Below are 27,744 nucleotides of genomic sequence, written 5' to 3'. Positions count from 1 at the left end.
TGGCAGCTTCATAAATAAAAAAAAATCACTTATAATAATCATATATCCAATATAAAGAATTTCTCCTGTCGAATATGTTAATGAGCTGACACAGGATTACCTTATGTGTTAACATATATTTATATTCCTTGATTTCTGCCAAGAAATGATCAGCAAACACATGAGATCCTCCTGCTACATTATAATGCAAACCAAAGACAATTATTTAAGAAATACTTCAATAGGAATGCAACTACCTCAGCTGTGTTTTGTGGTGTCTGTGTTTTTCTTTCAGGTACTTAAACTCTTCTACAAACCTGTAAATATTGACATACTAGTAATGACGATAACTGTGATATATCGAAAATTCTTAACTGAAATCCTGTTAATAATATAAATATGATCTTACAGTAAATAACAAAACACAATACTTTCTTTCCACCTCCTCTAAATTGTATTTTGAGCATAATTCATATTCGAAAAAGATCAAAATACACAACAAAAGATCCATTTAAATGACATCCTTATTTTAAAAAAAATAAAAAAAGATTATCATGTAGTCAAAAGCCCTCACTTTACTACAGATTTTATGTTCCTGACACCAGTGTATGTTGTTTTAGATGAGCTTGTATGGGGGTGTTTAGAACTATTTTTACATATTCTTGTAGTATGTTTTATGTTGCTTTGTAATGTTTATGTTAGACTGGAATCCTATTGTCCTTTTCGTTTACAACAAAGTAGATTTTGCTTTGCTCCAAACAGGTGTTCATATTATTCAGGGCTTTAATTAGTCACATTAGTGTCGAGACTAAACTTGTTTGGTGTCTTGAGTCATGTATTAAACTGTCTGTCCTTATAGGTAACAATTAAATCAGATCGGTGAACACAACTTCCACCAAACACTCAGACTTGGGCTGTGCAACGTGGAGAGGAGGAGTTTACGAGGAGCGCGTGAACGCAGCACAACTCCTCGCCTCTTTCGTGGCTGAAAATAGGCCCTAATGCTGTGTGACAGTTGGACGGAGGAGAGCTGGCTGCTGGTGGCCGGAGGATCAGGTTGCCGATTTCCCTGCCTTTCCATGGAGCACCTGTGGCTCACATTTACAACGTCGTGGCGCGCGCCGTGGATGTGCGCACCGAGCTCCACTCCACGGAGTTCGGACGCAGCTCTGAGGATCCAACAATGCGCTGCGGTTAGGAAAGTGTAGTTTGGCAAAGGCGAGAATGGAGAAGTTCCTGCAGATTGCTCCGCACTCTCTGGCTCTGGTGCTGTCGCGGGTTTGCGGGGAGGATGAAGAGGACTCAACACCACCATCATCGGCACAACCGCCGGTGAAGTTCCAGCATCAGTCCGGCTACGAGGTGTTCGCCAGTTTCAAAGCCGTCAACATGCTGCATTTCTGGAACAAGGCGCTAACACACGCGCTGTCCGAGGTCTTCTTCCTGGGCTGGATAGACGAGCAAGTGCTGCTGATCCAGGGGAAGGAGGTGCATCTTCAGGTGCTCAGGAACGGATGGACCAGGCGGACCCTGAAGCCACCGCAGGGCTTCGACATTAAATACATAGGTGCGTAAATCTTCCAGACAAGTGTGAACAACAGGCACAAAGCAGCGTTTAAAGCAGCACAGGCAGCGGGGGAGTCCTCTGAGGGGGATTTTCATTCCACATGTTAGATAGGAGGGAAGCTGTTTGGGTTGTGGACACAAAACGCTAAGAACAAAGTGGAAATATTCCTGTTTGGAGACAGTGTTGTATCTGTGTGTGTGGGGAATGTGACCAAAACAAGGGGAAAACAAGTAAAAAGTAAAACTAAGTGTGTACAAATAGTCTCGATGAGATCTCCTGCTTATATTATCTGCAGGGGAAAGACTTACTAACTCGTGGCTCCTATTAATACGCTTGTGATGCTGCAGACAGCTTCCCAAAATGGGCTCTTTGGAGGTACAGTTCAGATTTGGTTTTGAACTTGGTGACTTTACTTTCAGATATATGATTTTAGGCTTTAAATCGAAATTGCATTTTTAAATTTTGACTCTCTAAAGTTCAGGAACATCCTGTTTATTAAGAATTTTGTGAAAGATCTATCTGAAGCTGCATAAAACATGTCAACAGAGCTGATGGCTTCTATGGCCACGTTACTCAGGTTCTTGGTGATGTTTTTATTGACTCATAGCGTGAGACAGACCTCATCAACACACGAACAGTCTCACCATAACCTGAATGTTGCCATTAAAGCCCCTCCCTTGATTGATAGCTCCCTAAAAACTTGTCTCATCCTATCAAATTTACATATTTAGAAGTTTTTTTTTTTTTTTTTTTAAATTAAAGTAATCTCCTCGCTGCAGCTGGAGCACACCACTGCTCAAACACTGTAAAACTGCTCTACGCTGCACAATGCCAACTTGTAATTGGAGTAATTCAACCACATGATTGAATCGGAAGCCGGTTGTGAAGATAAATCATGATGTGGAAAGCCCCGCTGCACAAACGGACACGTGTGAATCCCTGCAACTCTGAATCTGTGTTTTTGTTGTGACTGTCATCGGTACGCTGCAGTTTTAAGGTGGAAATACTCAGACGTGCTTATTTCAGTCATATCTTTCAGCACTTAAAACCATATGAACAAGCTAACAAGGTGAATATGCTGTTTTTTAAACAAAGGAATGCCTTAAATGTCCACTGACTAAACCTGCGTTTGACTTTATCGCACTGCCCTTGTCACTTGGAACTCTTTTTATGCTGATTTCTTCACCATTTTAATAGCTGGTGAATCCCTTTGATTGGGATTGAACCCTACATGCCCCTCCTTGTCTACAGTTGTGAGGTGAAACACTTTCCCCCGAGGTTTTTCTGCGATATTGTAGAAAGGAGTGAGTCAGGCTAAGATCTCTGCTGGCAGGTGGAACGAAACCAGTCGAAGCTAGCCTGAGTGAAAAGGGAGTTTAGGCATCATTCCACCTTGTAACCTCTGCTGCTTCGTGTCAGGCAGGCTTACTCATTCAGATGGAAGAGTCAGGACTGGGGCTCATTTCTACTCCAGTTCCACATTCCCACACTCGTACTCCTCTTCTTCTGACAAGGCCATAACTCAGGCATGTGCTGAGACAGGTTTGGATGACGCGAGGTATTGTCAGCGAGTCTAACCGCTGCAACAACACACTGTATGTGTGTGTGATTGTGTGCAAATGAGAGAGAGGCGTGCCGCACGTCACAGATGATCTTATTTATGTGTCTTTGGGTTTTAAGTTCCATCACTGAGCAGCATCAACCTGCAGCAGACGAGTTGGACACAGTTACGGAGTGAGAGGGGCGGGTGATGATTCAATGAAGCTTTAAATTTAGCCAGTTTTGGTGTATTGATTACATAACACAGTGTGTAAAGACGTAATTTATATCACTTCTTCTATTAACAGGCATTTCTCCCGCAATTCAAAGCAATAAATGTAAAAGCAGTGGAAGTGTGCCATCTCCACTGACATCATGAAAACAACTAATGCACTCTGGGAAACTGAAATGCAAACTTTCTAGGAAAAAGGTGCTACTGATGCACAGCAAAATGCATTTATGTAATCAGTATTTTAGCTCCAGAGGTCCTTCACCCAACTCTGCAGGCGCCTTTACCTCTGTAGGGCAATTTAGCTTCTTTCTGCTCTTTTTCTCATTGAAGTCATTTCCAGCAGCTTGTTTTGGAAGACAGAAATTAATCCACCATACACTGCCTGTAAACCAGCACACAATAGACAGACATGGTTAGTGTTCAACGGCTGATCATAGCTGTTGAACACATCGGCATTTAGCAGATAATTTAGCAAGCTGATATGAACGAAACAGAGCTAGAAAGAGACTCTAAATAAATGCTAATGTTGGGCCATGTACAAATAGTTAGCACGGTAGCATGTTTGGCCAAGCAGCTTTGCACAGACATTCTTTGTCAGTGTTGCTTTTATGGTGTGTTGGGCTACTGGTTTAAAAAAATAAATGCCAGTTTAGTGAGTATGGCTGCTGTTTAGGCCACCAACTGAGAAGTTACTGCTAAATCATTTCAGATACACTATATTGCTAAAAGTATTGGGACGTCTGCCTTTACTCGCACATGAACTTTAGTGACATCCCATTCTTAATCAATAGGGTTTAAAATGGAGTTGGTCCACCCTTTGCAACTATAGCAGCCTCAACTCTTCTGGGAAGGCTTTCCACAAGGTTTAGGGGTGTGTTTATGGGAATTTTTGACCATTCTTCTAGAAGACACTGATGTTGGATGAGAAGGCCTGGCTTTCAGTCTCCTCTAATTCATCACAAAAATGTTCTATCACGTTGAGGTCAGGACTCTGTGCAGGCTAGTCAAGTTCCTCCACACCAAACTGGCTCATCCACGTCTTTATTGACCTGCTTTGTGCACTGGTGTCAGTCATGTTGGAACAGGGAGGGGCCATCTGCAAACTGCTCCCACAAAGTGGGGAGCATGAAATTGTCCAAAATGCTGAAGCATTAAGGGTTCCCTTCGCTGGAACTAAGGGCCCAACCCCTGAAAAACAACCCCACACCATAATTCTCCTCCACCAAACTTTACACTTGGCATAGCACAGTCAGGCAAGTCCCATCAGTTCCTGCCACTCGCTAAAAATTCAGGTCACGTGATTCGGTATCCTTACATAATGTACACATGCATAACACATGCCTGTGCTCAGCGCAAGGTCATTTTGTTTGAGGGTACATCTATATTAAATGGTCACATTCTACAGCATTGTGATTTCTGATCTTTAATAACTAATAATCAATTCTGCATTTCTAAAAAAAACAAATGCTGCATTTCTGGCAATGCCGTGTGGGGGAATGAACAGCCTTGGCGGAGTACTGCACTCTCTGAGTGCTTTTTTTTCTGGAAACATCTGTAAAGTCTCATAGATTTCAAAGCAAATTTTATCTTTTGTGTTTTGTAGTCTGTGGCTGATGATTTCCAAATGCCCCACGCTCTGCTCACAAATGCCTCCCAGTCTTTTCCCTTCTTATTCTTCTTCTTGCTCTTCAATGACAATGGTCTTTTGATTCTTTGTCATGTTCCTCGAATTGTTCCTGAGCAGTTTATGTGGTGCACATTTTCAATTCTGATGGCACTGGGAAGTGCTGCCGCCATGGGGAGTGTGTTTTGACTGGAAGAATGTTTAGTTGGTGTCACAGTAACATTCACAAGAATGCCAAGGTTTCCCAGAAGAACACTGTGAAACTAGACATTTCTGTCTTTGGTTTCATGTTGTGGCTAATGAGTGTTTTGCAAATGCACATCACCAAGCAAACTCATCACTGTTCTGCTAGAAATGTAAGTTTCATTGTATGGAACATTCTCTCTCTTTGGATTTTTATGGTGTGTTTGCTAGACGTCAGATATACGGAACTGAGGCTGTAGTATCTCTGCTGCAGTTTGATTGTGATTGTGTCAGCTTCGTTGACACCACTGAAGCAAACACCGATAAGCTCTGGAATGTTTGTCTTATAGCTAATAACTCACCAGACTCCATAAAGCCTAAACCAACAGATTTTATATTTGGCTGTTAGTCCAGATACAAATGAGATACTGATGAACAGAATTTTTTATCTGAAACCACAATCTAAAACTGATTTTAACTTGGAAATCAACTCAGGAGTGGAAGCATTTTGAGAGTTGTGTTTCTTTTTGCGCTCACATTTGTGGCCGCCGCATTACTGTGCAGCTCAATCAATCTTTAGTTTAATAACAAGACCATGTGAATTCAATTAACAGTTAAAGTTTAACTATTTCACCTCTTGGAAATTGTCTGAAACAGCTGCAAACTATTTCTGGAATTCAAATTGGCTCAGTCAGCTCATTTTTGATAAGAAAGCACCATGAATTCCTTAATATCTTAGAATCTGCTTTAAAAATGTCGTGCAGTAATTCTCATGATGATAATATACAAATAAAAACCAGTGCAATATTGATTTTCAAGAGTGACCTGCGAGTTTGTTACTCATTTTCCCTGTTGTGGCATCAAGATGTTAGTTTGGAGGACGAGTTCAAACAAAGTTCACATTTTCACCATCGGCTATTCATTAACTATGTGTGTAGAAGGTCAGTGTTGGGCATAATATGTGTGCACACAATGATCTGTTATCAACAATATTTTGGACAAATAAATATATCTGGAGAAAAGTATTCACACAAAGGAGGCTGCAGGGTAGCACAGACGGATTCATACAGTTTCTTAAACTGGAAATAGGCAATCATGTTGTTTTTTAGATTTTTAGAATAAAGTGAGTTCACTTATACAAAAGCTACAGTTTCCCACAGTCCAGATTATCCACCAAAATGCCTGTTTGATCCAAAATATAAGCCGGATTAATGCATTTTGACAAAACTTGTGGATTTTCAGCTGTGTGGAAACAAAATGTTTTTTAATAGACAATTCAATCTGATTAACAGAGGGGCCGTATCTGTTAGCAGCCCGTAAACAATGGGCTGGGAGGAGTGTGTGCTGTTAAGGAAGGAAAAGTGCAGCGTTTGTTCAGGAAAACTCTCCTCCACTGCTGTAGCACGGATCTCCACTGGAAGGAAAGGGAGGGTCTCGGCGGAGAATAGGGGGAAATGTTTGACGCAGCGGACAGATTTGTTTCCATATATCTTAATGTCAGATCGGGATGTGTTATGTCGGCTTGTTGGCCTCTTAATGCAGCGTCTGGCTCAGAGAGCGGCTCCTGTGTTGTTGTAAATGTTCCACTGGAGGGCAGAGCACCGGCAGAAATGTTCCTGTTTGGAAGGAAGTCGGATGAGGGTGAAACAGGTCACAGATCTGATGTTTCATACAACACCAGAGGAAAATCATACTGCTCAAAGTTTGCTCCTCTATAGCTTGGAAGACAAAATTGTGATTCTCGTTTCAGCCTGGTTTAAGTTTGGATTTTGTCTGATATGATTCTTATATTGTTCTCCTAATATTCACAGGACATATAGGTGAGAAATGAGGAGAATAATTAGCAACAGGAGTCATACCTGAGATTTAAAGGAGATAATTTGACTAATGGCTCCAATTTTTCTCAGTTGAGTTTTATGTCAGCTGTACATGAGCTTTATTTTAGACTAATATAAAATGACCACTAGACTGAATTATACTGAGAGGTCTTCTTGAGAGGTTTTCTTAATAGTTTGTCATATATATGCTTGTATGTATATGTGGATATAAAGACAACAACCATAGGGGGAATTTTTTTTTTTCCAGCAACCATCACTTCTATGTTCTAATGGTACTCTGTGTTAGCTAATATCGTGTTGAATGGCTAATTGATGATTAATTGAATGGAAAACATGAAATTGCCTGGGTGATCCCAGATTTTTGAATGTTAGTGTGCATACACACACACACACACACACACACACACACACACACACACACACACACACACACACACACACACACACACACACACACACACACACACGCACACACACACACATACACACACACACACATATACACAATTAAAGTATCAATCAGTGCAGTGGTTGTATTATATTTGTATAAAATAAAGCTCATATACAGCTTACATATACATGTGCCTGAACTGAGGAAAATGGAACCATTAGATGAATTTGGAAATTATTTCCTTTAAATTTCCTGTTGCTAATCATTCTCCTCCTTTCTGAAATATTTCTCCTCGTGAAATTTAGGAGACAAATATGAGAATCATATCAGACAAAATCGAAGCTAAAATGAGCAACACAATTTTGTCTCTCAAGCTATAGAAGAGCAAACTTTGAGCAGTAAGATTTTCCTCTGGGACATTTCAACTGTTCTCAGGACAGCAGGGTGTTACTACACTAGTATTCTCAAGTAATGGACACACAATGCAGTTTTAATATCTGCTTTGTGTTATAATGTCATATTTAAATCAGTACTCTGCTAAGTGGTTGGGTTTTTATGTGGCACACATTCAGTAAGAGCAAGTTTGAAATCATTTATTTAATTTCTTTATTCAGTGCATAAAGGCTACTTAATGTTTGAGGTTCATGTGAGCAGTGTTTAAAGCAGAAAAACACAGGGACTGTAATATATCTCATTAATATATGGCTAAGATTTCAGTTTGTTGAGATTGCACAGTGTTGTCGCAAATTGTAGATTTTCCTCAAGGCCTTTTTAGCATGTTAGCATGCTAACCCAAGATGATGAACTTAGAAACAAGACAAGCACTCAGAGAGCGCAGTACTCCACCAAGGCTGCTCAGTCGTTGTATGATTTCCGACGGATGAAATCTTTTAAAAATTCATGTTCCACAGCGGTCGATTTATTGTAAGATCGCAATTGTGATCATCAGCAGGCAGCTGACGTAGCGTTCACCTGTTGTCATGGTTACAGTGACACGTGCCACTATCTTGCAATGATACAGAAATCTTGAACAATTCCATGGATCCAGACTACAAGCCGCATCACTGTCAAAATCTAATCAGTTGGTCCTTGTGTCATTTCTGACCTTCCCTGAAAATTTCATCCAAATCCGCTAGTCTGTTTTTGAGTAATGTTGCTCACGGACAGACAGAGAGACAGACAGACAAACAAACAGCGATTGTCCCGTAACTCTGCTGTGTGTAATTATTGTATGTGCTTAGCATGTTAGAACTGCTACTGTGGAGATGCTGGCATGCTAATGCTACATTAACTCTAAGCACATATGTGAACAAGTGCAGCTTCAGAGCAGCTAGCATGGCTGTAGACTCATGTTTTCTTTATTAATCAAACAATTTTGCATTTAAGATGTCACATAATAATATAAAAATATTGTAATTCCGCATGTGATGTAATCTAATTGCAATTTTTATGCAACCAATAGTCCAAAACCCAAATATTTAGTTTGTGTGACATTAAAATCCAAGTGAATGCTGATGGGAAACAGCTTCATTGATTATCACAGATGCTGTTTCCTGATTATTTTTGGGGGGTAATCAGTGTGTTGTTTCATGTAAAAGTCTCTAACATTTACACCAAGATTCTCCAGGAGTAACCTAGCAAGAGTCCTGAAAACCAAATCATTGTATTGTAGATTTTTATTCTACAATCATGAACTGAAGCTTTGTTTCTTCTCTCCTGGTCAGCGTTTTTTGCGTCTCATAGTGACCAATTTCATGTGCCGAAGTGTGTCTTGATTTTTCAGCAGCGGCACAGGAGCGTTTCCCGTCCACAGAACAGACAATCGGTCGTCATGTATCTGCTCTCTGTCTGCTTTCTATTTTGAGCAACTGGCTCTTTAAGGGAACAGCACTCGGAGGTAACAGCTATGAGCTCATCGGCTTGCGTCGTCATGGCAACAAAGGCTGTTGCAGCACTACTGAGAAATAAAATGGCTGGCATGGTGTCCCTCTCCCTCCTCCTCCTCCTTACCCCTCCATCCCTCCCCTCTCCTCCTTTCTTTTTGGTATCAGTGAACTGGAGCAGATTGGTTGTGACACCGTCCTGCCCTCCTCACTTTGCTCCTCGTTCTGTCCCTCCAACCGTCCATTCACACTCCACACATGTGAGTCAGCAGGAGGAGCTGCCACTCTGGACGTTGTAGAGGTGATACTTTGGAGGGTTTTTTTTTTTTTTTTTTAGGATTATTACTATTATTAATTCTGTAGTTTGAATCAACCAGTGGAGATCACAGAATTCCTTTAAAAAAGAGTCCCATTGGTTGGTTGGTGGCTTCACAGACAGGTGAGATTTTAAAAAAGAGGAAGGATGGTGGTTTTAGGGGCATCCTTCAAGAGCACATAGGTAGAGGGGGAGGAAGGGGGAGGAGGAGGGTGAGGATGGAGATTAAAGCCTTTCCCTGGACATCATCTGAGTATTTTTATTATATATTTTTTTCTAGTGTGTGTTTTGAGCTGTTGATATTTGCTCTCCTTCCTGCCTTATGTATGTCCTCCCTCTCTCTCTCCCTCATCCTCTCCTCCCCTCCTCCCCTCAGCCTCAATCATCCAGACACAGACGCATGCATGCTCACGCAGAATCGCGCGCAGCAGGCGGATGCGCGCATACACACTCTCTTCCTCACACACACACCTACACACACACACACATACTCACACACCCTTCCTGGAGGTGCTGGGAGCAGCTGCAGCATTAGCGTTGAAAGAGATTTGCCGTTGACTGGAGTTTGCGTCCCCCCCTCCCTCCTCTCACCCTCTCTCTCTCTCTCTCGCTCCCTCCTCCCTCCCTCACTCCCTCCCCCCGTTAATGAATGGATGCTACGGCGACGAGCGCAGGAGCTGGTTCCGTTGGATTGCGGGAAACGGTGGATATCTACTCTTGAATTAATTGATTTATTTATCTCTTTCTATGCTCTCCATTTTTTCCACCACCCCACCCTCCGCTGGCGTGCTGTTGTCGAAAGGACGAGGGGGTCTTCTCGTGCCTGATCGGATAAAGATGGAGGTGAACGTGGCGTCTCCGGTGCTCGGCATACTACGGAGGTTTCACAGCCCGCTGGGCTGAATGGAGCGTTTATTTCTGGCTTCTTTTTCTCCTTGTGTTTTTTCTCTGAGCGGGCTCTTTTGTTTTACGGTGAGCGGCCGAGCACTCCTGTGGTGAATTGAGCTATTGTCGAGGACTGGGCCTCTTCAAGCTTTTTGCATCTTTTGACCATCCATCCCTCCCTCCCTCCATCCATCCATCCATCCTTCCCCTCCCTGCCTCCAGCCGACACCTTCTACCCCCCCTCCCCCCAAAAAAGGAACGAGAGCACCGCTGAAACCTCTCCCCACCGTCCCTCCTCGCTTTCCAATGCCCCATTTCCCTCATCTCTACCCCTGCCCCACCACCACCTCCTCCCTCCCGCTCCCTCCTCCCACATCAGAGTGGCTACGTAATGTGCCTCCCTACGCATGCAAATGGGGATGCTACAAATGGTGGCTGATGTCGATGAAAGGGTGATGCCTCGCGCAATCACCTGCACCTCCGCCGCTCCAGATCAGCCGTGGAGAGCCCAGCCGCCGGTGACAGCCGCCCGCAGCGCCAACACGTTTGTCGTTCGTAGCTTGGATGTAAATGAGACGCGTGAATGTGCGTAAAGGTGCACACTGGTTCGTGCCATGTCTGGTGTGTGATCGCTCTAGCGGGACGTTCTCACTGATGCGGGGGAGGCACTGAGCCTGAGGTTGGTCGACCTCCCCCTTCCTCCCTCCCCTCCCCTCCTCCTCCTCCCCCCTCCTCCCCTACTTTTTTTTTTTATCCCAGAAGCCCCCGGGGTGTGTGTGTGTGTGAAGGCCACCTGGTTAAAAAAAAAAAGAGAGAAAAAAAAGGGGTTCACGATGAAGAAGAACCGCAGCGGGAATCTGCGGCGGGCCTGGCCCAGCTCGGAGCTCGCCGAGCGGCCGCTGGAGCACAATCTCTCCCGTAGCGAGAAAGACATCCGTGTGCAGAAGCAGCAGCATCTTCCTCCTCCTCCTCATTTCTCTCCGTCCCCGCCAAGTTATCGTGCGCCAGGTGAGTGTAACACGCCCACCGCCCGAAGCTCCACCCTCATTACGCACGGCTGCTCAGAGTCAGGAAACACATTTGGATTCAAAGGGGCCTGTATTTTTTGGGTTGTTATGTAGCAGGCGTTTCCCCCTTTTCCTCACCTTTCCATGTGTCAAATCAAGCACATTGAAAACAATGAGGAATATTTTGGATCATTGAAATCTATCTCCTATTTAGACCTACTTTTTTTTTTTTAGAAATTCATCCAAAACTGTGTGGCTTTCCTACTTAATATTGCCTGACCCATATTATCAAAACTAATGGCAAAGCACTACAAGAATGTGTTTATTGATCAATGTTGTACTATTTTAATGTTTTCTGTGTTGTGTAGCGTTTGTATGTTGCATGTGACAGATTTGTATTATTGTGTTTGTTGGGGTCTCGTCCTGTCAGGAAATAATGTCCTCCAAGTCCTTTATATTCCAACTCTTCACCTATTTCTCTGTCCTCTTTCTTGCTTTCTAGCAGTACAACCTACCACCTCACATTCTACAGAGATCTGTACTCTCTGAAAGAATGTAACGTACCATTCAAGCAAACAGCAAGATTATTTTCTTTTGTGCCAATTCACAAGCCGATCCGGCTTTTCTCCCTTTTAATAGAATCCAAGTACAGCTGGCAGTGTAGCCACATAAAGCTTCGGGGCCTGTGATGCTAAGCAGAGATAACGTCATCGTGTTGCTTAACTGACCATTCAGCTGAGAGTGCTGAGGAGGCAGAGCCCTGCACACATCTCAGCTCAGGCGAATAGCAAACGATAAGAGAACTTTACAATCAGTGATCGATGACACTGAACCAGTCGTTTGCCAGGTAGAGGCGCTGATGTTTCGGTTTGTGCGTGGTGTCGCGTGATTCTCCATCGATCACCAGATTTAGGTCAGAGGACGAGGTCACCACTGCACAGATGCTGCAGCGGTGCATTCAGCGTGACGCTTTACAACCTTTCAGCAGGACAGATGTTTGCTCTCAGAGGGGCTTGAAGCCAGGCCGTCTGGTTGTAGGATGATCTCACTACTCACTACTGCTGCTGACAGCAAAGCCAGCTTAAGGGAGCCGAGAATTTCTGAGTGCTAGCTCTCGGTGCGCTACTAAAGTCAGTTACGCTTAGTGAAATCTCAAATGTGCTGTTTTTTTTTTTTTCACCGACCGCAGGATTGCGTGAGCGTTTGTGACAAAACGGGAACGAGGCGAGCACGCTGCATAGACTCAGGTGATGTCGTACCCCAGTTGCTGCAGCAGCTTTGCTAACCTACGAGAAACGGGAGGAGCGAGAGGCTGAGGAGGGGTAGAGTCCTTCCAGGCAGCGTGCACACTGCTGCTGTTTGACCATTACATCATAGCTTCACACGCTGCGCCTGCTGTTCATTCATGATCTAACGCTCGTGCCTCTTCCTCCTCCTCCTCCTGCAGGTGACGTGTCTCCGATCAGTATGTCACCTATCAGCCAGTCACAGTTCATCCCGCTGGGGGAGATCTTGTGCTTGGCCATCTCTGCTATGAACTCTGCCCACAAGCCTGTCAACCAGGAGGCACTGGTGGAGCACCTCACTGCCAGCTTCCCAGGTAAACCCACCTCCTAACATGGCACTGAAGCATGTAGAAATGTTTAACAAAGCTTGAGATACTTATCTGTCATATCTTGGTTTGTTGTAAAGATACTCGGTGTCTGTCTCCAGTTTTCGACTCACTAAATTCTGAATTCTCCATGAAAACATTCACACACTTCTAAGTTTTTAATATTTTATCAAATACAGAGGTCAAGGACAAAATAAATACCTATGTAGCATTTACACATCTACTCATCTCAACTAACCTGTTATTTAGATAATGCCTGTAAGAGTGTCATTATTATCTTTTTTTAAAAATTTGAAGCAATAATTGACTGTGAAAGAACAGCAGATTGTTTTGCCTCAGCTTTAAATAATACAGTCTTTGCAAGAAAAAAAATCACTTGAAGTGCACAGGGACACGATAAATAGTTTCAATTTTATATTTTAACAGTTGCAGCCATCAGTTTATCAAACTTGCTTTTTCTACTTCTCCAATAAAACATAAAGCCGGTTTAACAATTGTGGATCAGTTGTGAACTATATAGGGATTATTTGACAGACAATTAAAGAGAAATTCCAACAATATATTTAAACGTGATAATCAACGTTCCTGACCTTTGTAATAGATAAAACATTAGAATTTTTCAAAAATTATGGTTTCAAATATGACAGCCTGATGATTTTCTTTGTCTTGTGCCATTGAGAGTTGAAAATATTTGGATTTTTGAGTGTTAGTCAGATAAAACGATTGATCTGATGATCACTTAAAGCTCTGTGAAATTCGGGTGGACGATCTTTTATATCAGCGGCGTAAAACTCTTTCTAGTTACACAGCCCAATTTGATTTCAAGTGCACCAGACCAGCAAAATCAGAGCATAATAACCTATAAATAGCCACAACTCCAAATGTTTCCCTTTGTTTTAGTGCAAAAAAGTACATTCTGAAAATGTGCTCATTTAATGAACTATATTTTTACAAAACGTTGTGAACAACCTGATATTTCTAAAGAAAAATAAGTTAAATTTCAAAAGTATTATGCCTCAGTTTCTCATTTGTGCATTAAAACTTACAGATCACAGAGTATCTACAAAGACAAAACATTTAGTTGCAGGAACTGAAGTGGAACTGAACGATATAGCATTTTAAAGATCTAGATTTATTTCTATGTAATAATCCTGACCACCTGAACTGACTCACCAAACAAACTAAAGTGGGAACTATTTTAGAAAAAGATTGTCACTTCTGTAATTTTTACACTTTGCAAAGTCGTCCGTATGTTTGACACCTCTGTTTTATATTTCCTGATGTGTAAAGACGAAATGATTCATCAATTTCAGCTCTATACCAGCCACTTTCAAGCAGTGCTGGAGAAATAAGCCTAAAATATCATATGCTTTTCATTTATGCAACACTGTTTATTAGTAATGACTCTGCATTGTGGATAGTGTGTTCTTCTAACTGGTACCAATTTTTAACTAATCAAAAACAACCAGACCACCAATAACTGTTACATCTCATTACAGGGACATAATGTAGGACGGATGATGATAAATCCTGTTTTTTTACTGCAATTATTTTAGAATTGTCTTCCCTTGAGAAGCTGCAGGTCCTGCTAAGACCTTTAAGAGAAGCTGTCACATAGTTTTGGACAGAGAAGTCTGATTTGATCCTTTTTGCTGATTTCAAATTCAACAAAATGATCACCCATTTGAAAACATGCAGGGTTAATGTATACAGCCATTAAATTCTGTATTATTTTAGAACAATATTGGTGAAATAAGCCTACAATGTATTAGACACAATGTTCTTAACAGGTTCAATCACTATGTTGGTCATATTTGATGGGAAGCTTGTCCTTCACATTCAGCTTTACTTCTGCACGGTGCCCTACTGGAGACGAGTTGAACTTATAGGTTGCATCATTTCTGTGTTAAAAACTGACACAAGGATGATGTAACGTCAGGCAATGCGAGGTTTAGACAAAGGTTATGAGTGGTGTTGCTTAAAAGGGACCACATTTAATGGCGGTTTGGTGTTTATGAAGTCTTTCAGGTGACTCATAGTGCTCCATGTCCTAATGAAATATTCTCGCAAGTCATCTTGGATGTGGAGTGATTGGTTTATTTAGTATTGTTTATTTGAACACGCTGATCTGATCTTAGAGCATGTTGTGATGTCAGAGTTAAAGAAGGTATTCTTTAAAATCCATAAGGATCTGTGTGAGCTGAAAAAGAAATAAGAAAGATGTGGAAATTCAAATAAACAGCCGCTAATGGCCTGAAATTTGAGCTGCCTCAATTTAAATGAACTGAGGCTTATTTTAAACTGAAGACCCTAAGATCTTTAGAAGGTACTAAACACTTACATTTCTGCAAAATGTGTTTAAATGATATTTTAGAATATTTATAATATATCTTGAAATCCGTAGAAATATAGCATCTTTAGCTTGAATATTTAACTCAGTAGGCATCATGTGACTTCGATGAAATGTTGCAGTAAAAAGCAAATTAATAGTTAATGACTTTTTTATGCTGTCATATATTCACAGTTTTGTTTGTTTTAAAATATTGTGATTGATAAATTAAGCAGATTAAACAGTGATTCATTGCAGTTGGTTCATGCACTGATTTTTACAAATTTCTTTGTCATATTTCCATTAAGTTCCAGCAATTTCTTATATCCTTCTCAATTTCTTTTACTTTAACTACATTACCATTCAAAAGTTTGTGGTCACCCAGACAATTTCATGTTTTCTATGAAAACTCACACTTTTTTTTCATGTGCTAACATAACTGCACAAGGGTTTTCTAATCATCAATTAGCCTTTCAGCACCATTAGCTAATGCAATGTAGCATTAGAACACAGGAGTGATGGTTGCTGGAAATGGGCCTCTGTACCCCTATGGAGATATTCCATTAAAAATCAGCCGTTTCCAGCTAGAATAGTCATGTATCATATTAACAATATCTAGACTGGATTTCTGATTAATTTAATGTTGACTTCATTGAAAAAAAAAGCTTTTCGTTAAAAAATAAGGACATTTCTAAGTGACCCCAAACTTTTGAACAATAGTGTATATATTACATTTTGGTGTGCTTCTAATTGCTGATATATCTGTGTACATTTTAGCTGCAAAAAAATGATGTACAGTGGTGTTGGTACATTATCGATTTTGACTGATAAAGGCTTTAAAATGAAATATCGGCATCAGCCTTATATAAACATTAGCAGGTATATATTGTCTATCAGGCTAAAAGTTTTGACTTATCTTCTGTAACATAGTAGTAGGTTGTTCATTTTCTTGTTTTGCCCAGAGAATGTGTGCATTTGAAAAGCACTGTATTTGCTTTTTTAAGGGCTTTTTCTGCAATGTTGTTCCAGAATAGTTTTAATGGTCTTTAATGATTTTATACATTAACACTGCAAATTTTCAAATGGGTGATTATTTTATTGAAGTACAGGAACAGTTTGGAAACAGTAAAAAGGATCAGATCAAACATTTTTGTTTAGTTGTAAGCCCAGTCAATATGTAAAATAATAATAATTTTTAAAAAAGCGTTGTATTTTACGTCTAGACACCACAATAAGAGAAAGCATAATAATATGTTAATTCCACTACAGGAAAATTTGATGTTCTCTGTATTCAAGTGGGGAAAAAAAATTGGCATATATCGGTATTGGTGTCAGCAATCAGCCAAAGTGAGGTGCACGATATCTGCATATTGGGTGTTGACAAAAATTAAATATTGTTCATTACTAATTGAAAAAAATGTATATTAATGCACTCAACGTGTGCTAATAAGTGAAACTGTGTACTTAATACTTCTAAAGAGATCTCTCTTCTAGTTGTTGGAACTTTTGATTATTTTACTGTATTTATATCCAAGGCTACAGCCAAATTGACCTTGAATTGTTCTATATAATCCACATGTTTTTAAATGAAATACATTAAAATTGTGCTTAAATTTTAATCTAATCTGTTTCCTGCAGGCGTGCCTACACCCAGCTCAGAGGTTCTGCGACATACCCTGAACATGTTGGTGCGAGAGAGGAAGATCTACCCAACTCCAGAGGGCTACTTCATTGTCACTCCCCAGACCTACTTTATCACTCCTTCCCTCATCAGGACAAACAACAAGTGGTATCACCTGGATGATCGGCTGCCGGAGCGCCAGCAGCAACAGCAACAACAGCAGCAGCAGCAACCTCAGCATTGCACTTCACCTCAGTCTGCCAACGTCCCATCATCAACACCCGGTTGCCTGAGAGAAAGGCCTCCTCGCAAGAATCACAGTGACTCATACAATTCCTATCGCGAAGACCCGGCCAGACTTCATGCCACTGCGCACCAAAGTAAGTCACCGAAGGAGCACAGGGGAGATTCCTATCAAAGCAAGCCACCCAAGGATCACAATGGCGGGGATCCTCTACCAAGCACGTCAGCCAAGGAGCACCGAGGAGAGCCGCCATCATACCCCTATCCCCCGGCTCCCACCTCCCCTCCTGCCCAGCAACCGCCGCCCCAAGAGCCAGCTGATAAGAGCAAAAGCATCACTTCTTTCCCTTATAAAACTGACACTCTGACCAAAAAGAAAGAAGGAAGTGGTGGTGGCGGAAGTAGCGAGAAGCAATCCAAAAGGTTTGGACTCCGGCTGTTCAGGCTGAGTTTCAAGAAGGACAAAATGAGGCAGCTGGCCACCTTCTCAGCTCAGTTCCCCCCAGAGGAGTGGCCTCTTCGTGACGAGGACGTGCCAACAACGCCCATTCCCCGTGAGGTGGAGATGGAGATAATTCGCAGAATCAACCCGGACCTAACAGTGGAGAATGTTGCGAGGCACACGGCTGTGATGAAGAGGCTGGAGGAAGAGCGAACACAGAAGAACAAGGCCGGGTCTTCGGCCCAGCACAGCGCTCGCAGCAGAAGAGGCAGAGGCCACCGGAGGGCTCCACATGGTAAGTCCCGCTCTCACAGCAAACCCCGAACCTCCAGGGGAGATCCGTCTGAGGGTTCAAACTGGGATCTAGTGTTCATGGAAAGGGATTACCGCTTCTTTAGTCACTCATTAGTTCGCTCGCCTCGGGAGGCCATGTACACCTTGGAGCGCAGACGCAGTGGAGGCGCAACATACCTGGTCCACAGCAACCCCAACATTACTGAATCATACTGCCCTGTTACCCCTGAGTGGGACGTCTCTGGGGAGCTAGCAAAGAGACGGACGGAGATGCCCTTCCCCGAACCCTCACGTGGAACATGCCAGTCTAGAGTGCAAAGAAGTCACAGTCACAATCAGGACAGGAAGTCACGTCACGAGAGGTCAGATCAAGCTAAGGAACGATCTCGGTCCATGGACAACTCTCTCAAAGGTCCGTCACTGGGCGCGCCAGAAGACTTTGAACCCAGACTGGAGGAGCGTAGTCATTACTACACTGATGATGGCACTCTGCGGGCCACGCAGAAGTCCTCCCACTACTCAAGGATCATGTTCTCTGCTGCTAAGTTCCACTCTGATTTTAATGTGCCTGATTTGGGGAAAGGGAGTTTGGATGAGTCAAGGATCCGGAGTACGATGGAGAGGAACAAAAGCAGAGACAGCTTGCCAACGTACAATGAGCTAATGGGACTATCTCCTAAGCCCTCAACAGATGAGTACTTCCAGTGCAATACATCAAATGAAACAATCCTAACTGCCCCTTCGCCTCAGGCAAAATCAGAATATGACACATTAACCTCATCAGGGGGACTCCGAAAGGGCTCTCCGGCTGACCGCCAAACGCCTCACCTCACCTCTCCTCACACGATGGAGTACAAAGAGGACTTGTCAACAGCAAAGGGACAGAACGGCTCAGCGCGACTGACGCCAAGCCAGACGCCGGAGCCGGCGCAAAATGCCCGTTTGACGCCACACCAACACAATGTAGATCCAGGAGGGGGAGGAGGTGGTATAGTGATCAAGAGGAAAGAGATCTTCAGCAAGGACACTTTGTTCAAACCTCCACACAATGCCTTGTCCACTGGCTACGTGGACAGCAGCTACACCAAGTCTGGCACATTGCGGAAAGCCTCACATGCCAAATCAACAGAGGCCCTAGACAATCCTGAGCCCCAGCAGCCTTCCAATTCAGCCACTCCCTCAGCGTCACCTGCAGTTTTACAGGGCTGTTTAGAGCCAACAGTCCCCTCCGCCTCCTTTGACTATTATAATGTATCAGATGATGAGGAAGAGGAAGAGGCAGAGGAGGACTCGCACAAAGAGTTGGCGACAGCAGAGGACAGCAAAGACCATGGGGAAGGGGGTGGTAACGGTGGAGGCGGTGGTGGTGGTGGGGAGGGAACCATGCAGTGGCTCCTGGAACGGGAGAAGGACCACGATCTGCAGCGGAAACTGGAGACCAATCTGACCTTACTCAGCCCCAAGGAGACAGAGAACAGCAGCAGCCAGAAGTCGGCCCACTCTGCCCGTTTGGACAGCATGGACAGCAGCAGTGTCACGGTGGACAGTGGATTCAATTCCCCCAGGTATGTGTGAAAGTGAACCACATATTACAGCAAACTGAAACTATTGCTGTGGTTAGGATACTAAGTAGAGCACCTAAGAAGACCTAAATATTTGGGTTGCTGTGAAACCAGGAATAGATATGTGTTGTTCTTGTAATAAAGTCAAAGTCTGGTGATTTGACCTGTCTTGCACCCCCAAGCTTAGTCTCACGGTGCTATGTGTGAAGGATCTAAGACCAAAAAAAAAAAAAAATCCAATTTTTACTTTCATTTTGTTTTTGATTATTTAATGTTTTGCTTTTCACAAACATATTCACTGGAACTGGTGATGCTACCAAAGCAAAATGACATGCATTTGTCAAAAAGGTAAAAAGAGACTCTGCAGTTCAAGTTTCCAATCCAGTCATCTTTTGCCAGTGAAGGTCCTGTTTCCCACTTTGAAACAAGTCCAGTATTAGTTCTTAAAGGCGAAACCTGCATCACTTAAATCCTGGACACACCCAAGTTTACAAATATATAAATCAAAGTTTGCCTATGCTCACAATCTGATTTACAGATTGTGCTACCAAAATAACCTGCACTTAGATGAATCCCGCTGATTGGTCTCACTGGAATGACATGAAAAGCAGTATTTCACACACAGAGTGGATTACGCTGCGTTTGACATTGTCATTATTATCTTTTTTTTTTCTTTTTGTAATTTGAAGCAATAATTGACTTCTGGAAGTGACTAATAATGCTGTGAAATAATAGCAGACTGTTTTGTCTCAGCTTTAAATAATACAGCCTTTGTAAGAAGTTAAAAACAATAATGCAAAATGCATAAGGACACGATAAATAGTTTCGATTTTTTATTTTAACGGTTGCAAACATCTGTTTATCTAACTTCATATTTCTACTTCAAGAAAACATGAATACAATTTCCTATTTGTGGATCAGTTGTGAACTACTTATGAATTGACAGACAATTAGAGGAAAATTCCACCAATATATGCTTCCACAAAGTAGTGCTGGCTCCTAAATATCCCATAATGCAGTGCAGAAGCAGCTGCCCACAGATCCTCCTACCTGTTACTAGGCCTTGTCTTTCAAACTCTTGCTTTTTTTTTAGTAACAGCCCCATAAAATAACTCCAAAGTATGTTTTCAGACTTCATAGAGCTTCATTCGGCACCACAGAAGTCATGATACAGATGTTGACCCTGGCTGACTTTAATGTGGGATACTGATGGAATGTTAAATGCAAAATTTTAAAATGCTGCATGTGTTGGCTCCTCCAAAAATGTAATTCTGCTCTGCAAATAAATAAAGATTGGAAAAATAAACTATTGGCAGTTGTAGAACACATTTGGAACATGTGTCATGTGTATGGACTTTGAACTTGGCTCAAGTTCCTTTTTTCAATTTAAGGACCCCTTTTTCATGCATTTTTTTCAGGGTGAATGACAAAAAAATCTTAAATGAAGCAGTTCTTTTTGTTTTTTAAAAAATTCTCAGTAACTTTAGTTTTTCTGCACAATAGAATTTCAGTTGTATTTTAAAGGGATTCATCAGTATTCCTACAGAAAATTAACTTTTTACTAGATGCTTTGAAAGGTTTGGAAGCAGAATGGTTTAACCCATTTTTTTGTAGTTTTTGAGAAAAATGGGTTCAATGTTTTATGTTTTCAAGAATGGTCTAACATTCAAAGCACCACTGTAACACTGTGTTTGGACTGTGAGGTAGACCACTTTGCCACTAAAATCTAGACCATAGAATATTACACAAATTATATAAAAGTGAGCTTGGATTTTTTTTGTGGGTTAGACCCCCTCATTTAAAATGTGGCTTACTTTGAAAACCTGATGTTTTTTGTGTGTTTCCTGCAGGACACGTGAAAGCCTTGCATCCAACACATCCAGCATAGTGGAAAGCAATAGACGGCAAAATCCAGCGCTGAGCCCCGGCCACATTGGCTCCAGTAGTATCGGACTGCCATTCAGCTTTCGCGCCATCCCAGAGCCCCCCACCACACAGCCTGAGAAACTCCAGAAGTCATCGAACTGCCTGGCCTCCATCACCAGCGTCTGACAGGCAGCACAGACTGAGACGGTGAAGGTGGTGGAGGCGAGAAGGAAGTGAGGGGGTTTCACCATTTTCACCCTCGCTTTCCTCTACCGATACACATGAACACTCACGTACATCTTCAGACTCCTGAGAATCCATTTACTGGGACTGTTATAAAAACAGGCATGGCTTCAAGAGACTGTTCCCACAGCTTCAAGAACTTAACTGCAAAAAAGAGAAGAAAAACTACAGAATATCCAGACCACTGTAGGTAAAGAAACCTACCCGAAGTACTTTGATTTTGGTGACATGGACTCTAGTTTGGCTTATATCAAGATTCTTGATTATTGGTATTGGAAAGTAGTAGACTATAGGATTCAAGTTACATTTGGAAATATCAAAAAACTTTTTTTATATTGCTTAACAATACATGTCCAATTAAATGTTCTCTTTCCTGAAATAGCGTCAAGTTCTTCAGGACGATTTAATGTATCAGCACAATGTCAAGATAATAAAAGTTGATCCTGAGAACAACGAATGAAAGATATAAAAACATAAATCAGCTCAGATTTGTGTACCGCAATGCAAATGATGTATGTATACTCAATACTTTTGATATCCTAATTATTATAATGGTGGTATTAAAGATGCTATGTGACCAAAATGTTTGGACAAAATGAGCCATACATCAACACCCGCATGGACATCATTATGGTGAATTTCACGTCTCGACTCCTAAAACCAGTGGAGACATGGTGCATTTTGGGAACTGTAGGCGGAATTAGTGGACTGCAGCAAATTTGAGTGTTTAAAAGAAGCTCAAATGTCTAGTTTTTTAAAATTTTATTGGTAACGCAAATTTATTTACCTGATTAGTCAATTCTAGAGTGGGAGTCACATTTGAAATATGATTCCATCATGATGAGCCTCAACACCCGTATGGACAGAACAAAACACCACAAATCAGTTTCACTACAGGGCACATCTGTCTGATCTGGAGCTTTAGATCGTTTCACATGATCATCCTCAGCAGAAGATTAATTTGTCCATCTATGTTTTGTTAACAGCTGTTTCGTGGGAAAGTTAAATATTAGCTTTCAGTCTGATGACAGGTATTAGCTGAAATCAGAGGAAGTTAAATGCAAACAAATTATCATAGGCGATCCTGATGTCAATAGTTCTGGTTTATATTTCTCTTCATCCTGAGTTTCACATGTCAACTCCTCAAAACAGTGGAGACATGGTGCATTTTGGGAACTGTAGGCAGAATAAGTGGCCTGTAGAAATATTGGGTGTTTAAACAACAGCCCCAACAACAATTTTCTGTTTTTTGGTAATAGCTTCCTCTGAAATCCCCGGATTTATTTACCTGATCAGTCAATTCTAGGGTGGGAGTCACATTTGAAACCACAATATAATTCTACCATGATGAGCCACACCTCAAAACCCTCCTGTACATTACAAAACATCACAAGTTTCACTTAGGGTCCATCTGTTGTCTGATCCAGAGCTTTTGATCGTTCCATATGATCTTCTTCAGCAGATGATGAATTCGTCCATCTATGTTTTGTTAACTTCCGTTTCGGAGGAAAGCTAAATGTTAGCTTTCAGTGTTATGACAGGTATTAGCTGAAATCAGAGGAAATTAAATGTAAACAGTTGTGAGGTTCTTGAATTATCATAGGCGATGCTGATGTCAAAAGTTTCGGTTTATATTCCATTTTTCATCCTGAATTTCACATCTCAACTCTTCAAAACAGTGGAGACATGGTGCATTTTGCGAACTGTAGGCAGAATTAGTCAATTCTAGGGTGGGAATCACATTTGAAACCACAATATAGTTCTATCACGATGAACCGCACCTCAACACCTGCATGGACATTATGAAACATCACAATTTCACTACTGTTGTCTGATCTGGAGCTTTTGATAGTTTCAGACGATCGTCCTCAGCAGATGAGGAATTTGTTCATCTATGTTTTGTTTACTCCTGTTTCAGGGGAAAGTTAAATATTAACATATTAATTAATATTTTCAGTCTTTCCATAGGTGTTAGTTTAAATCAGAGGAATTTAACTGTGAGCAATCGTAAGGTTTGTCAAGTCTCAAAGGTGGTGCTGATGTCAAAGTTTGGGTTTATATTTTATCCTGAATATCACATCTCAACTCTTCAAAACAGTGCAGACACGGTGCATTTTGGGAACTTCAATTGTCTGTTTCATGGATAACAATTGAAATCTCTGGATTTATTTACCTGATTAGTCAACTCTAAGGTGTGAATCGTAGATGAAACCACAATATGATTCTACCACGATATGCTGTTAGCAATAGAGTAACGATACAGCAATTCTGCAAACACTGCAAGACAATCACTTAACCGAGGAAGAAAAAATACCCCGAAAAAAGGCAAAAAAGCAGAAATTATGTATTTATTCACCGCATTGTGTTGTCATTGTGTGTGCGTATTATCATTTTTATTCAGTTCTAACAATGTGTTAGCGCTCTGGTTTGCTTTGGTTAGTATATTTCACTCTACTTTCAAGTGCCACCACATGGAGACATGAAGTAGGGACTCTGGTCAGTGAGGGGAATCCTGTTGGAGCGGCTGCACGTTTTATAAAAATAGCAATATCTGGTACTAGAGTAGTGATAAAGTGTCATACAGCTTTGGAATAATTACTGGATCTTCTGTGTTTTCCTCTTAAAGCCATAATGGATGTTGTTGTACTGATTCCAAGCCAGTTAGCAACAATTCAGTGTTCCCCTTCATTCAATTTGAAGACGGCTTTCTTCGTCATCTCATGCATCTCCTCTTTTACATTTTGTTGAGTGATGATTTAGTTTGGATTATCTGCTGACTTAAAAGAATAATCTTGCATTTTCAAAATGTGCTGCACGCAGTAAATTTAAAACAATTTATTGCATGTAGGAAATTATAAGACTTTATTTTAATCACTCTGATCACATTCTAATAGAATTATCATTGTTGAAGGCCAGAAAAGAAAACAAAGTGATTTAATAATTATTTCCAAAGCTACCAGAGGACGTTATATGATATATTGCCGTATTGAAATTTTGTCCCACTCCTAATCAGTTCATATCAAATTCAACAACTGAGGTACTATTTTGTAAAGTTTATTATTTTGTAGCATCACTGTTTGCCTTTTTTTAGTTGGTCACATTCTGCAGACTGAATAATTAGTAAAGAGAACAATCAGAGAATAAATCAATCATATTTAGTGTTATTTATGGGATTAAAGAGTGGATTGTGTGACCTCAGCTGCTACAGCGACTCAGTAATTGTAGATGCTTATTTAAAAAGTTGAAATGGTTGATGCTTTTTGTTTTTCAGTCAGTATTATATTTGCTAATCCTGTTTTCCCGGTCAGCTCCTGGGTCCACACTTTGAGTTGTAGTTTGAATGTGTGAGTTTGGACTCAGGGAGAAGGCGATAGACTTTTTTAGAAAAGCAATGAATGAGCAGATTTATGTAAAATGATAACACGGTTGTTTTGTAACTTCATGCTTTAGTAAGACGAACAGGCATCATTACAGTGGTTTCATCCACTAACACTGCTGCAGTTCAGCGGTTAAACTCTTTCAACATAACGGCAAACTTCAGACATCCATCACTGCATGGAATTTATAATAAAAAGCCTTTTATCTTGAGTCAAATCGAAAATATCCCTTGCGGACCTTCATTAGATTTCAAAATCTTTGAACAAAAAATGCTTTTTATTCTAAATTCTACATTATTCTGCACCTATAAGCACGACTATGTGAAATTTTCAATATTTCTAGAAACACTAATTCAATTCTGTTGACCTAAAAACATCCAAAAAGGAGTTTGCATCTTTAGATTATGGTTTTGTGGATCTTTTGTCTCAGTGATGGTTACGCCAGCCTGATTGCACTTCTCTGGGTGACCCAAAGTTGTTTAAATCAATCCAACTGGACTTTAAGAAAGTTCCTTGAAGATGTTTCACCTCTCATCCAAGAGGCTTCTTCATTTCTGGTGGTGGTTGATGTTGCCTCAGCTTATAACCTCTGTGAGGTGTGGTCAGTGCTATTCACATTCCGACGACCATTGCCAAGGCCCGTCCATTGCCAACGACCATCGTTGAGGAGCCAGGGAGTGACAAAGGGGGTCGTTGAAATGCAGGTTTCACCGACCCCTCGAATGGTGGTCATTAGCATGAGCCACTTCACAAGTCATTCTGCTGAGTAGTTCTTTTGGGGAGTTTTGAAAGGACCTGATTAGCACTGACCACACCTCACACATCAACCACCACCAGAACTGAAGAAGCCTCTTGGATGAGAGGTGAAACATCTTCAAGGAACTTTCTTAAAGTCCAGTTGGATTGATTTAAACAACTTTGGATAACCATGACCTGGATGAATGAGAAACTACACAGACAATCAGGTCCTTTCAAAACTCCCCAAAAGAACTACTCAGCAGAATGACTCATGTGAAGTAGCTCATGCTAATGACCACCATTCGAGGGCTCGGTGAAACTTGCATTTCAACGACCCCCTTTGTCACTCCCTGGCTCCCAACGACCATCGTTGAGGAGCCAGACAGGTCTTGGCAATGGTCGTCGGAATGTGAATAGCACTGACCACACCTCACAGAGGTTATAAGCTGAGGCAACATCAACCACCGCCAGAACTGAAGAAGCCTCTTGGATGAGAGGTGAAACTTCTTCAAGGAACTTTCTTAAAGTCCAGTTGGATTGATTTAAACAACTTTGGATAACCATGACCTGGATGAATGAGAAACTACACAGACTTCTCTGGGTGACCTGTAGGTGGAGACAAACACTGATGCAGATCCAACATGACCTGCTTCAAACTGACCCAGTCCTGCAGAATATAGTTTTATTTCCCGTAACGAGTGCACCATGCAAAAATGCAGAAATTTACCATCAAAAATCAGAGTTCAGGTTAATAATATTGTTTCACCTTTAACCCTTTAGAACCCAGCGTAGCGCCGGCGCTATGTTTTGCATATTGATTTTTGATTGGCTGTAGATTTTAAACCAGATAAGATAGATCGATAATTTTTTTTGCATATAAAATCTGGGGACTAACACTAACATTTCACACATTCACCAGGTCTCAGGGTGCTTTTTCGTTGCAGTGATGGGTTTGTAAAAATACACAATAAGCGCACACAACAAAAATCTTTATAAACCAGACCACGGTATTTGGAGGACTTCTTACATTGAAATAAGCGTGATCACCTTGTGGCCATGACCTGTAACATGATTCTTATGCGTCCATACCCGAGAGGCTCTCGTCCCCATCAACAGGAAGTGACGTTGTTGCCGGGAGTTGTAGTTTTTCAGCCGACAACTACAACTGTAGTTTTCCGCTGTAGCCTGCACAGATACGAGTTCTCACTCGTTTACTCGTTTCAGTCCCAGTTTTTTTTTTTTACAAAAACATTCAGACACACAGCCCACACACACACCAGACATCCACCACGGTCCGTGTACGGATCTGGTATTTGGATTTTCCATTCTGAAACTGGTATTGAAAAACAAAAAACGAGTGGTTATTTGATTTTCGTTTTAAAATACAAAAATTAAAATTGAAATACAAGGTGTTTATCATTTTCATGATCAAAAAAGGATATACGATTTTTAAAAAAAAAAAAAAAAGCTTTAATTTTCGTTTTATATTTAGAATAACAAGAAAGTAAAATCAGTAAGAGACAGAAACGAAAAAAGGCCCGTTTTTTCATTTTCTGAGACCGGAAGTGGTCATCAGCAAGTGTGGAGCCAAACAGAGTACATAGAATGTACATACATTTTTTTTCGTGAATTTTCATGGTCAAAATGAGAGATCAGGTGGCCGATCTTAAAATAAATCAATATTGATTTTTTTATAGAGCGTTAAAGTTTTGCGAGGCCAGGGGGCGGGACTACTTGATTGACAGTGCGGTCTGGAATGATTGACAGGTCCTATGGAGGAGGCAGCAGAGACTCTCCTCTCCTCCTTTGGATTAATTCTGATTTAATAACTGTTGGTTTATTTATCGGTGGAGCAGCACAACATTTTCCACAGACAGTTTTCCTGCCCGTTGGCTTGTTTTAACCAGTTTTCTACCTTCGGCTGATTCTACCAGCAAACACTGAAAGGACTCTGATAGTTCGGTAAGTAAATG

General features: G+C 41.3%; 1 protein-coding gene across 2 annotated transcripts; it reads left to right on the top strand.

Annotated features, from left to right (window-relative positions):
• Positions 1-969: 969 nt before the first annotated feature.
• Positions 970-24,820, top strand: stox2a (storkhead box 2a). Of its 2 annotated transcripts, none has more exons than XM_055009906.1 (4): positions 970-1,546; positions 12,892-13,044; positions 17,024-19,550; positions 21,398-24,820. In XM_055009906.1, exons 1-4 carry the CDS (start codon positions 1,204-1,206, stop codon positions 21,597-21,599), a joined length of 3,225 nt encoding a protein of 1,074 aa, XP_054865881.1. In that variant the 5' UTR covers positions 970-1,203; the 3' UTR covers positions 21,600-24,820. The 2 variants fall into 2 exon arrangements, with proteins under 2 accessions (XP_054865881.1, XP_023143627.1); XM_023287859.3 differs by lacking the exon at positions 970-1,546 and adding an exon at positions 9,912-11,445.
• The last annotated feature ends 2,924 nt before the right edge of the window (positions 24,821-27,744 follow it).

This window comes from Amphiprion ocellaris, chromosome 4 (assembly GCF_022539595.1).
Source record: "Amphiprion ocellaris isolate individual 3 ecotype Okinawa chromosome 4, ASM2253959v1, whole genome shotgun sequence".
NCBI lineage: Eukaryota > Metazoa > Chordata > Actinopteri > Pomacentridae > Amphiprion > Amphiprion ocellaris.
Note: the sequence above shows the minus strand (reverse complement) of the source record. Positions and strands in the feature narration are given on the sequence as shown.